The following is a 12624-nucleotide window of genomic DNA, read 5'->3' as shown; positions in this document are numbered from 1 at the left end:
AGAATGAGGAGGCAGTTTCCCACCAGTGCTGCTTTTACTAGCAGATTTGTACAGGCTGTTTTGAAGGCCAAAAGCGGTCAAATCCAAAAGGTACATGTATAATAAATCTCATTAAAACCAGAACAGGTCAGCTCTCGGATGAACTTAAGCTGTAGATCCTCCTAATGCGCTTGAGGAGATGTTGGCTGACCAGCCAAAAGAGAAGGGATCCCTCAGCTGACACATCCACATCTCCTGAGCCAAGTGGAAATACTGCTGGGGCTATGCAATGTGAGCGGAGGGTTTGAACCTCTGGGGTTTTTTAATGCAAGCATGAATAGCAAAGCAAAATCCTGAAGCAACGAGTACTGAAGGGAGAGCTGAAAATGAGGGGCAGTGTGGAGGAAAAAAGGTGCCACAAAAAACCACTGGATGAATCCAAGGGTGAAAGCAATGCAGCACAGCAGCACACACACGTACCAACAGCAGGGATCCACACAGCAGCAGGGCTGGAAGCTGGACGTAACTTCATTAACAGCATTTTTTGCTGCTTGGAAATGTCAAGGAACCCCCTCCCCCCCAGCCCAGCCTGGTTCCCCAGCTCCAAACACAGCAGGAACACAGCACAGCCTGCACCGGTCCAGACAAACACATGGCTGCAGTCACAGGAGCTCATTCTTCAGGGCTCATGAACCATCACATGACAAGCATCACAAGGAGCCAATTGACTAAATCATTTCAACTTGGAGAAATTAAAAATCAAAGCTATTATTATGGCAATCCCTTGGAAGTGGGGAGCTGCACATGCACAACAAGATCAGCCCTGGTGTTACCTGAAACTTTTGCTTTTTAATGCAAACCTATCAGCTTGGAAACCCCTCATACAGACCTGCAGTTACACAGCTTACAGCCGGCGCTCACTGAAGACCTCCACAATCAGCCACAAATGTTTGCATTGGGGTTTTTTTGCTCCATTTTTTCTGATTCCTGGAAAGGCAGCTTGTTCATCTACTATGTAGCATGGAGTGACCTTAACAAGTACATAAATAAGCAAAGCCAAGAGGACACGCAATGCATGGTCCTTTCCTTATCCATTGAGATGCACTCACAGCTACTCAGAAGAAAACACACCAGTTCCAATGCCAACCATATAAGGAAAACAAAGGCAGAATTGCTTCTCAAGAGGAAGGCACCGTGTAAAGCAATTTCCACACCTGCACCGCCTGTATTGATTTCTGTACAGGACAAAGGGATTGTTTTCTGTTTCATAAGAACCGTTTCCATCTGAGATCTCAGATCTGTATTAGCACCTTATCTCGACACTTTTATCAGAGATCAGCCCAGTTTGGGGGCAGTGCTCCACATTCAGGGATGCTGAAGGCTTTGGGTTGTATAAGAAGGTTACAGTGAGCCACAGGGTCACTATCAAAACAGATCGCTGCAGACTCATCCTTGGGATTAAGTCATCTCTATTTACGAGCCCTTATGCGATGATCTGTCTATTACAGAGCGTAAGTACTGCATGAAAGCCTCTTCAAGGCCTCCACCACCATCTGTGAATTACATTATTAACCATGGTATGAACTTCCGAGGAGCATCTGCTTCCCTCCCCACCCCCTCCTGCAGGCACTGGCAGGGCTCTCTGGGCTGCAGGCAGGCTGGGCTCCTCGCCTGCCCTTGGGCAGCACAGGGTACAGCTCAGCTCTGCACATCCACACCCCGTGTACATTGTGAACAACCATGGGACGTGTGTACAGTGTGAGTTCTGCTTACGTTCATTTCATCACTTTGCAGAGACAACATCAGAAGGATGATGCTGACATGGTGCTGCAGAACACAGTGCTGCACGTAGAGCTCAGGGGCTGACAGGCCTCGCTTCTGAGGCACACACCTCTGGGAGGTGACGGAAACAGGCAGCAGCCGTTCAGTCACTGCAAGGAGTTGCTGCTGGAGCTGCCATGCTGGGTGTGAATAAGCGTTCTGTCATCCCAAACCTCCTCCCCACTGAGGATGTTCAGGAACTCACTCTGGAAACAGGCCAGCTTCCTGTAATCAGGCAGCAGGAAGGGATCCCGTCACCCCGGGTGTCAGAGCTCAGGGCCAGCACCACGCAGCCCCACGGCTGCTTTGCAGCATCACTTACCCACCCTTACAGGAGCAGCACTCTTCCTATCTCACTTGCTACTGCTTGCTCTTCAAACTGAGCTCCGTCCCCTGCTCTGTACTTCTTTAAGAGCTTCTCCTCGTTTTAACTTCCTATGCAAAACATCAGTGTTTTTTCCAGCTCAATTCCTAAGCTGGTTACAGACCACAGTGCAGGCAACACTGTCAGAGCCCTGTGAGATACAGAGTCTTCCTCTGTCCTAGCAGCAGTATTTCTTGAAAGAGAAGAGCAATGTCATAGCAGCTCAATAAAGGCTTCCATTCAGCAGGGATCTCCAGAGCAAGCAGTCCTGTAACATGCAATAACAAGCAGAAAATACCGTGGGGCGAGGGGGGAGAAAAAATGACATTGTTTTGGGTCAAATTCAAAGGAACCCTTCTGCTGACATACTGGTTATCTAATTCCCATGCTTAGAAAAATAAACATGTCAGGTATGCATTGATATGCTCAGACACCAACAATTAAGACCTACTGCTATTATGACTACAGGTAAATGCTTAACGCGTTGAAGTCTCCAAACAATGGATAGGTGGATCCAGGGTCACTGTCATTCCCACGTGCTGCCCAAACACCCTGTGCAGGTCGTGAGAGGAAGTCTGCAATTACTGCTGACCTGGAGCTGGAGGAGGTGAGGAAGCTCAGCACACACAACTTGCCTCCAGGACGGTCGTGCCTGGGTTTAATTTGCTTTTGGTGATGACTGGTTGCTGTAGGCTGCATGGCAGGGCAGATTTCAGCTGAACCACTACCCAGGCTCCAGCAAAGGGACATAGCTGCATTTTTATCCGGCCATTTAAACAAGACAAGTGTCATAAAAAAATTAAGTCTTACAAGTGTTTTCAGAAGGCCTGCTTAATAGTCAATTCCCAAACCCTTATTTCTCTATAATCTCCTGGGAGAGAGAGAAGTCAAGGAACTTGGCAAGTCTTATGGCATGTTAGTGTCCATAGGGATTGGCTCTGCCAGCCCAGCTCCCATCACACAGCAGGGCATCCTACTGAGAGCACCTTGGGGTTACAACGCTAACACTTCAATGACAGCAGCTTGCACTGGAATGAGTTCCCATCGTTCAGACAGTGAGTGCAGGTGATCATGTAATCAAATTAGCTAATTCCATGCTAAATCAGTGCATTGAATATCACCCAATGAGCTCATTTTTGGAGGCAGTTCAACGCCTCACTTCTAGGACTGATGTCAGCGTCACATGCTTGGAGAGGATCAGCCTGCAGCTGGATATTTTAAAGCCTCCTATTAGGAGCACAGAAAAGTCAGTGCATTTCAACAGCATCAATTAATGAATTTGTGTTTTATCCCAACAATTCAGTCACCAGACCCAGATGTCAACGTCCCTGTGGGAACATTGCAGAGGTTCCCCTTCCCTCTGGGCCACTGGATGGAAGATGAAGAGCGCAGCGACATTCTTATTTCAATGGAGAAAGTTGTGTTTCAACAGAAAGGAAATCAACAGAAAGATGAGGAAACAGGAAACTCTCACTGACTCCGAGTGGCTCGTGATAAAGTGATTATTCATTGGTGGAGTAACAAACTCAGAACTGGTACAACAAATAAATCACAGCAGAGCAAGAGGTGCTGAGCATCGGGAGCACAAACACTTCACTCAGTGATATTCGGCCCTACATTGAGGGCCACTCAACTCACAGATCAACAGTGAAGCTGTATTTTAATTGGCCATAACACAGAGATGGCAATGTCTGACAGCAGTGGCAAGTGCTCATGCAGTACTGGTGAAGTCTCCCGCACCGATAACTCACTGCTTGCACTCTTCCAACAGCTACAAACAGATCTGCACAACACAAATATGCAGTGTCTTCATTGTGCAACTGCATGCGACTTTTACAGGGAAAAACAACGCTCAAATCCAAGTGCTGTGTGCACCAGGGTGCAGAGTGGGTGGTGGGAGTGTTGTCAGAAAGCACCGCTTACCTCCACGCCCATTGACTTCAGTGGTAGGCTATATAGGAAAAGCCTCTGAAGATGCAGCGCTCCCTAACCCATGGCGCTGTCCATAGGCTATACTCAAGAAAGAGACAAAACAAAAGAAACCATAGAAGTGAAGAAGTATGAAATCACATCCTCCTCTTTCCTTTCCTGAAGGCTCCTGCAGTCCCCACGCCAGCTATCAGACCATACACCCTTCAGACCCCTCAATGCGCTGCCTGAGCTTCTTCCATCCCCAGAGCACAGGATGAGCACGATGCTAATAACTTACAGCCTGCTCACACTGCTCCCAGGAGACCTTACATGAGGATGCCTTAAAGCTTCCTGCTCTGCCCCACTTGGCTCAGTGAGACCAGCTGGGTTAACCAGGGCTGCATGGACACAGCCAGCACCCATGGGCAGTGCTTGAAGGTTTAAGTGAGCAGAACGCAGCCTTAATTCCAAACCACCCCATTTTCAGGCACAGCTCCTCCATAACAGAGCCCCATTTCTTCAGAGGTTTGAAGCCATTTGGCAGTTAGATGCAGCCTGGACCAGGCTGTACTTTAATTTTAGACTTAATGTAGCATGTACTCTCAGAAAGGTTTACAATGCAGCCTTTTGTAGTTAGCTTGCTCTGAGCTGGGCCACTGCCAGGTTGTTATCAATGACATTTTAAAGCAGATGAATGAAGTTCTTATGTATGGTGACAAGTAGAATTGTGATATGGCACATGCACGCACTGAAAGAAGAGAGCTTGCTATTAGTTTGTCAGGTTAATAAATAAATAGCGATTTCATGAATCAAACCCCTTTATTAGGAAGCAAAAGAACAAAATTAATATTTATAAAGCTTTAGAGAACCCTTTAAAATACGATTATTCTATTGCAGTCAGAGCCACCATCGTGTGTCCAAGATTCTCGGGAGCAGCTTCCCCTCCTGATGCTGTGATAGGGGCAGTGCCAAAGGCCGAGGCAGTGAGGAGGGTTGAACAGTGATGCTCCATCACTGAGCTGCTGGGATTGAGCTGTGCTCAGAGCACAGGGCTGCACGCTGGCAAAGCAGGCTGCCATCAGAACTCAGCTGCAAGACCCCTTTGTGTCCCCTCCCCTGGAGAAAGGCCTCTGCTCACCCACTGCTGATGTGCATTGAGAGCTTTGGGGCTTTTCAGCCTTTCCCACAGTGCATGCAAAGCAGCACTGACATCAAAGCAGAGTTCAAGAAGAGTCAAATACGTCCAGGATGTACTGCTTGCTGCACAGCGACAGCACCAGGCTCTGACAACAGGCTGCTCCTCCCCTCGGGCTCTCTTCACACCAACACTCCTTGGCTCGAGACATTCTCTCCTAAAACCAAACTTGTAAGTTTAAACTTAATGAAATCTCAGCTTGTTTTATTATATTTAAATGAAGCACATCTCAAGTTTAAAAACCAAGACATGAACACTTCCTCAAGCTGACTCTGTGTCAAGCCCAATTCAGCCCAAATTCTAACCAGACACCAAGCTTTCCCCTCTCCTCAAGGGAACATCAAACCATACTTCCTTCCTTGTAGGAGAGCCAGACAGAAGCTATCCTGAAATAACCGTCTCAGCATCTCCAAACACAAACACCTCTCAGTTACACAGAGCTCCCTGCAGACTGCAGCAGTCGCTGGTGTATGTGTAAGAGAAAAATGCCACTTCAAAGAGCAGGAGTGTGGGCTGCAGGACACGGGCACAGCTCACAGCACACACTGAGAGTGGGGATCTGCAGAGCACATGACGAACGCAAATTATCCCAGCCGTACTTTAAGTGTTAGCTGATAATGCCTCCCTTGCCCAACAGCTTCTTCAATGAAGCCCAACTTTAGGGAAGGCATATTGAAAATATGCTGTGCTCACTGTTCTGCCCCCAGACCTTCCATAGAAGATTGAGGTGCACAGGAGAGACCAACTGGGAGCCTCCCCAGCCAGCAGGCAGCAGCAGCAGCTGACAAGCAGCCAGACATAACATCAACATGGATTTCCATGTCCTGCTGTACTGAGCAGCAGTACCAGACCCATACCGCAGCAGAACCAAATGCCTTGGGTTTCATTTAAAAGCTGAAGGTCAGGCTTCGATGTCTTTTAATTGTTATGGGACCAACCAAAATATCACCAAGAAAGGAGAAATGTCTAAAAGCAGCACAGAACAGGGTGATCTGTTTCACTTCTCTTTTTGAAGGCCTAAGCTGGCTACCCCACCTAAGCACAACTCAGCTGAAAACAAAAGCAGAGGAAACTCCCACCAGCAAAACTCACTGGATGTTACATAAGGAAAAATGCTTCTTTGGGAAGTGAATTAAGTCTTTGTCAGCCATGCTGCAACTTTAAAAGAGATCTCTGCCATTTCAGGGCTCACTCTTTAACTAGCTGCAATATTCTTGCTGTCCTGGGTTGCTGTTTAATAGCATTATTTGAAGCACTGTGTTTAAATCCAAAGCATCACTGAAGAGCGGGCCCAGATCTGAGCCCTTCAGTTATTTCCTACCATTCCTTCCTGCAGAAAGGAAAACTATCAGCAAAAAAAGGATTAGAAAGGACAAACAAGAAATAGACTCCATCCCTATTCCAGAAACATGAAAGGGCTGGTCCTGCATCAGGAATAAGACTCAGGCTACCTCCAAAGCTCCTTCAGAGAGCACAGCACTTCACACATGCACAGCACATGCCCTAAACCCTCCCCCTCATCATCACACTAAAAGGCAGAAAGATGAAAAGCCTGGAGTGCTTTTTGTTCTCTTTTTATTCTTAAGGAATCTAATATTCACATTTCTCAGATGTTAGACACTGACGGTAAACCAAGCCAGCTGAACGAGTCTTAGAAGTTCTCACATTAGTGCTAGATGTGATAGTTCTATACATCAGAACAGAAGGGACATGGCAGCAGCCAGCCAGAGTAATTGGACAACTGCATTCCCTTGTAAGAGGACCAGCTTTCCACATTAAGAACCCATTTCTCAGATATGGAACGCAGTTAAAAGTTGAAGATAAAGGTGCCCAGCTCAGCAGCTTTTGCATTTTTGCTAAGGAGGCCTTGAGAGCTCAGTGAAAGCACTGACCCCCAACAAAAGCCTCCTGCTGCTACTCTCACCTGCTTGATTCTTAAGCTTGAGAAGGTAAACTTGTGCTTGGAGCCTGTCCTGCCCTCCTGCTGGGCATCCCACTGGAACAACACAAAGCCACTAACAGAGAACCAACAGAAGCAGCCTGCAGATTGTCTCCTAATGAGACAGCATCATACACCAACTGCTGCTGCAAGCGTGTTAGAGCCTACTGAGGAGAGATAATGTGTGACCTGATGGACCCACAGCATGGAGGAGTTAGGTTGGGGTCTTCTGCCCTTCAGACCCTATTTCCTCTCACCTCAGGGTGGCTCTTGGCTCACCTCACTGGGCTGTGGGCTGGAGGTGAGCTGTGCAGCAAGAAGCCTGGATCACAAATCCCACACTCACTTCCCAGAGAGGAACTCAATGTGCTGCCCTCAGGGCAATGAAAGATCAGGCATCCAAACCACCTCCTGAGCTCAGCACAGGGACAGGATGATCTGTGATAAAACAGGACAGATTAAACTTCTTGTGTTGAAACAGCCAAAGACATTCGAATAGTTGAGCTGCGGCCTTGATTACCCCACTCGTTTCACCCTGAAATGGCCTGCACTGATGCTGTAAGTCTCTGCTGAGGAGTTCCTTAGGAGGAGGAGGACGATCAGTGCACCCAACAGCAGCGAGCAGGCACAAGCAGAACACATCTCAGTAAGTGCCACAGGCATTTCATTTACCAAGGCCATAAGGAGTTCACGTCACAGGGTATTTGCCAGGAGTTTCATGATTGCTGGCATGCACAACAAGGGTGCGTCTCACCATGGAAGCAACAAGCTGCTTAACGACGACGTGACTCATCCTACAGCAACACTGCGCCTTCAGCCTGCAGTGAGCAACGCTGATAAGACAGAGCAACTCCACTTGGGCACAAAGCTATTGACACACACAGAGCCTGCCCGAATGGTAAAAGTCACAAGCCACAGACACTGCAGTGTTACGCTGCTGCAATAAGGTATTTTGTAGGTGGTTCTGGGACCTAATGGGTTTGTACAACCCAACTCAGAAATGTAAATGTGGTTTGAGCCTTCATCGTTTTTGATCCCTCAAAGCAGAACCCTCCAGAGGAACAGCTTCCAGATGATGAGTTAGAAACTCTTCTTGTCCAAATCCTCAACTACCTGTAATAGATACCTGTTTTTTCCCTTGCTTCTGAGATCCCTTTTCATCAATGACACGTGTGTTACTCTTGTTAACCAATAAATTTAAAGGATATGCAAACCAACCAGTGCAACAGAAGTGAGGCTTTTGTTAAGTTCCCAGGCTGAACTGAACAGCTCGGGGACTTGAAGCAGGCAGCTGACAAGAGTGTTACCTTCATGCTGCCAGGCCAGCTTCCATACTGCAAGCATCAGTCAGAGAAGAGCAGCTCACTGCACACCTATTGCTAAAGGGATGTGCAGGGTCAGACTGAGTCAGTTGAGCTCTGGAAACACAGGAGCATTTCTGAAGCCTGCTGCCCACAACAGCCTCACAAGGACAGCGAGAGCTCCCAGCACTGCTCTGCACTGAGCTGCCCTACCTCAGCAGGGCCCAGTCACACCTGGAGCTGGGAGGACGTGGTTTGTTGTGACTGCGGATGAAGCCTTGAGCTGCGGGCTGTGAGCAGGGAGCAGCCACATGGAGCTGAGCTGCCCAAAGGCTATTTTCTGTCTCGGGATATTTCCCAAGACACGGGAGTTGCAGCTATAGATCTCTGTGGATTTTATTTCACGTGGAAATCCTCAGTCACCTGCTGTCACTGCTGCTTTGGGCTGCACTTCACTGGTCATGGCAACAACACTCCAAAGCTGACAACCTGCAAAGCAATGCTCCAGGAAACAGCCACGAGAAGGAAGGCACAGCAGCTGCCAGCTCTGCAAAGAAACCTCATAGTAAACTAGTAAGAAGGAGGAAAGAAAGAGCTATTTTAGATTCTGTATGTCCTCCAAGTCGGTATGTTTTCATTAGGAAAACTAAAAAGCATCAGTTGGTGAGAAACAAGTAAGAGATGGGAGCATCTTCAAATAAGGCACTGCCAGGCCTACTACACGTTCCATAGGGAAGTACTGCTCTCCTGGCCAGGCTGTGGTCTCCTCCATAACCTTATACAAGCAGAAGCTACCAAGATCTTCACTAATTTCAACAGGACATTCTGTGTCAGAGGAAGACTTGTCAATGCCTGAGAGAGCTCCCAATTACCACGTTGCTTAACAGTAATTGCAGCACCAGAGGTGGAGAAGTGTTATATTTAGCTGAAGCATAAATAAGCAGCAAAATATTTCCTGCGTGCTCCGGCAGCAAAACACGACAGAGACCCTCAGACACCTGCAGGGCTGTGCTTCCTGCAGGCTGCTCCCCTGGGATGAAGGAGGGGAAGTCAAATGGTTGGTGTTTTCATTGGCTTCACACTTTTTGGTTGTTTTTTTCTTAAACAGTGCGTTTTAGAACAATATATTGAGCACATCCCCTCCTCCTGGGTCAGCCTCTCCCTTCCAATACAGCATATTGTGTCCCTGAGGGTAGGGAAGACCAGCGAGCTGCAAGAACAGCAAGGGCCAGATTGCCTGCCCAGCTTCTTCCCTTCAGAGCAGATAAGCGTTAGGCTGAGGAACGCCAGCACTGAAAAGGAATCCCAGCTTTTGTTCCATAGAGCCATGCATAAAAATAATTAAGAAGGACAAGTTTCGATATAATATATCCCAACATGGATCATTACCAGAAGTCTACAAGAGCTGTTTTCTTCAGTTGGCATCAGCAGGATGGCACAGAAGTGATGCTGGCCTGGTGGACGAGAGACCCCACAACCTGCAGGGCCTCAGACAGCAGCTCTTACAGCAATTGGAGTCATGGAGCTTCGAGCAGCTCCTCTGCTGCACCACACTGCCCACATGCAGCCTGGGCACGGCTACGTGGCTGCTGTGCACTATGGAGTGAGCAATGGAGACAGCCCAGGTCTGTCAGAAAGCAGAACTCACAAGAACAGAGTTCATCCTTTAGAGATACAAGCAGCTCAATTAACTAAAGTATTTGTTTACAGGCCAGTTTAACAGCTGTCTTGAACAACAATGCAGCCCAAGCAAAGCAGCTTATTCCTTTTTAAAATGCTGGTTTTCATTTAAACAAAGAAAACACCCTTCCCTTCTTTCCCACTCCAATGGGACAGGTTTCTTCACCTCACTCCAGCAAAGCTCTGACTGCAAACCTGAGCAGCAGCTGTGTGCAAGCTGTTATATCCCACTGCTTGTGCTTATGAGACCACTGTGCCGACCACCATATCCTGCTATCGAGGGCCTTTCTTCACATGGACACACATCCTTCTTCTCCTAAAGGGAGCAAACACCCACTGCACACACAGGAGAAAGACAAGTCTGACTCTGCAGCACAAAGGCCCAAGCAGCCCCTCTCCATCTCCTTCCACCTGCACTTTCCTGCAGCCCTGCCCTCCATCGGCAGCCTGAAATGAAAGCTCATGAGATGCTCTATTGGCAATGAGAACAGGATAAAGGCCTATAAATAAAAGCCATCCAATTTCAGAGCGATTCAGATCAGCTATTCCCCTGAATCCATAAAAGCCAATTATAACTGTTTATAGGGCATGCTTAATGCAAGAAATCAGTTTAAGGGCATCAGTTTCACCCTTTCTCCTTGTCTGAGAATCTCATCTCGAAAGAGGAAAATAAAATAATCAAGCAATTTAAAAAGAATCCATTTCTGTCCTCAGAACTCTCAGTAACCTGAGAACTGAGCCATGCCCAGCCATATGCTGTAAGCTTATTTTCTCTTTTCTTACCCATAATTTGACCAGTAAAGTTCCAGCAGTTATCAGACAATCTCCCTTCAGATACAGCAGGGGGTCAGGCAGGGAGACAGAGCCTTACACTGAGCAAGATGAACTCCCTTTCAAAAAGGAAACTTTGAGATGCAGTTATCAGCCCATATAGAAGCTATCACAGATTACAGCAGACTGCTTGAAAGGGTTTCATGCAATGCTGAAAGATCCAAGGCCCCATTATGACAACCATCCTATGACAACCATCCATGAGAAAGGCAGGCTTGGAGGAGCACAGCCTTCAGGTGGACTCAACATTGACCGCCATCCTCAGCAGGCCTTGGCAGCCTCAGAGGGACCATATGAAGTGACACTGGAAGCTTCAATCAAGAAGAAATAACACAGAGATGGAAGGAGGGGACATAGACGTTGAACAAAGTGCTGACAGAAGAATGAAGAACCAACCAACTCCAGCTACTGAGTGGGGCTAAAAGGGCAGGTCAACCCCAGCACAACGTGGGGAGGAAGCTGCCATAGGAAATGAAGAAGTTGAAAAGTGCACTGGGCAGCAGTTAAGGAGGAGCATCATCTCCAAACTGCCTGAGAAAGAAGAAGAGATTAGGGAAAGGAAAACTAGATTAGGAGAACAACCCCACACTTCTGTTCATATGGGCATAAAAGAGTCACAAAGCAGTGGGACAGATTGCAGCTGAGAGATGGAGGGAAGAGCATAAATGACCCTGAGAGCTGCATGTTATGGATGGGTCTGAAGGAGCAGTTTATGTGTCTGAGAACTACGCAGAGCTCAGACACCGGTGTGGGGATCAAATAAAGAACATAAATGTGTCCTTATCACATTGAGTGATCCCAATCCAAAGAAGCACACGTGGCAACCGGGTTAGGAAAGAGCCTGGCTGTTCCAGCTGGGAAAACGTTACAGAATGAAGCTCATTGCTCATCTATATCAAATATTTAACAAAGGAAGGGACCGCACATCCAAGTGGAAGCAAGGAGGATGCCAAGAGCCCTATCAATGCAATGAGGTATCTGAAATGCAAGGAACTCACGGGAAAAGGAAGGCTGGGGAGGTAAGGGAGTCAGAAGAAGCAACACGATGCATTAATATTGATAGCAAAGAAACAAGAGTGGAAATTAAACGGCGCTGCTAAATAAACGTATCTTATGGGAGACATGGGAGTGGGATAAAGAAACCAAAGCTGATGGGGCAACACAGCGCTGCCCCCAACCCCACCATGGGAGCAATGGAGATATCAACCCGGAGCAATGGAGATATCAACCCGGAGCAATGGGGATATCAACCCGGAGCAATGGGGATATCAACCCGGAGCAATGGGGATATCAACCCGGCCCACAGCTACGAGGAAGGGAAGGAAAACCACACTAACAGCAGCGTGTGTTCCGTAGGAGGGGCCGGTACCCGGCGCTGCTGTCAGATGGAGCCCGCTCCCACCGCACCAAGGCACGATGCAGCCGGCTGTGGGGCGGCGGGTGGGGCAGGGAATCCCTCTCCCATTAACCCCACGGTTCCCCGCGGCCTGCAGAGCTGCCAGCCGAGCTGCCGGCCCGGCTGTGCCCGGTTCAGCCCCGCCAGGCCCGGTTCAGCCCGTCTCCCTGCCCGGTTCTCTGCCCGGTTCGGCCTCGGTTCGGGTTG

The 12624-nt window shown here is 48.1% G+C and overlaps 1 protein-coding gene across 3 annotated transcripts in view; it reads right to left on the bottom strand.

The window, feature by feature from the left end:
- Positions 1-12624, bottom strand: part of SSH2 (slingshot protein phosphatase 2) — a 68321-nt gene that overhangs the window by 55438 nt on the left and 259 nt on the right. Inside the window, exon 1 of one of the 3 annotated variants that reach the window (XM_085522119.1) lies at positions 4088-4114. The exons of the other annotated variants lie outside the window; for them this stretch is intronic. Within the exon in view, the coding sequence (XP_085378245.1) occupies positions 4088-4099 (12 nt within the window). The 5' untranslated portion in view covers positions 4100-4114. Of the gene's footprint in view, positions 1-4087; positions 4115-12624 lie in introns of those variants that run through there. 3 annotated transcript variants of the gene reach the window in all.

Source organism: Coturnix japonica, chromosome 22 (genome assembly GCF_054131305.1).
Source record: "Coturnix japonica strain WE chromosome 22, WE-NBRP24, whole genome shotgun sequence".
Taxonomy (NCBI): Eukaryota; Metazoa; Chordata; class Aves; order Galliformes; family Phasianidae; genus Coturnix; species Coturnix japonica.
The sequence above is the reverse complement of the archived record's forward strand: the minus strand, read 5'-3'. Positions and strand labels throughout refer to the sequence as shown.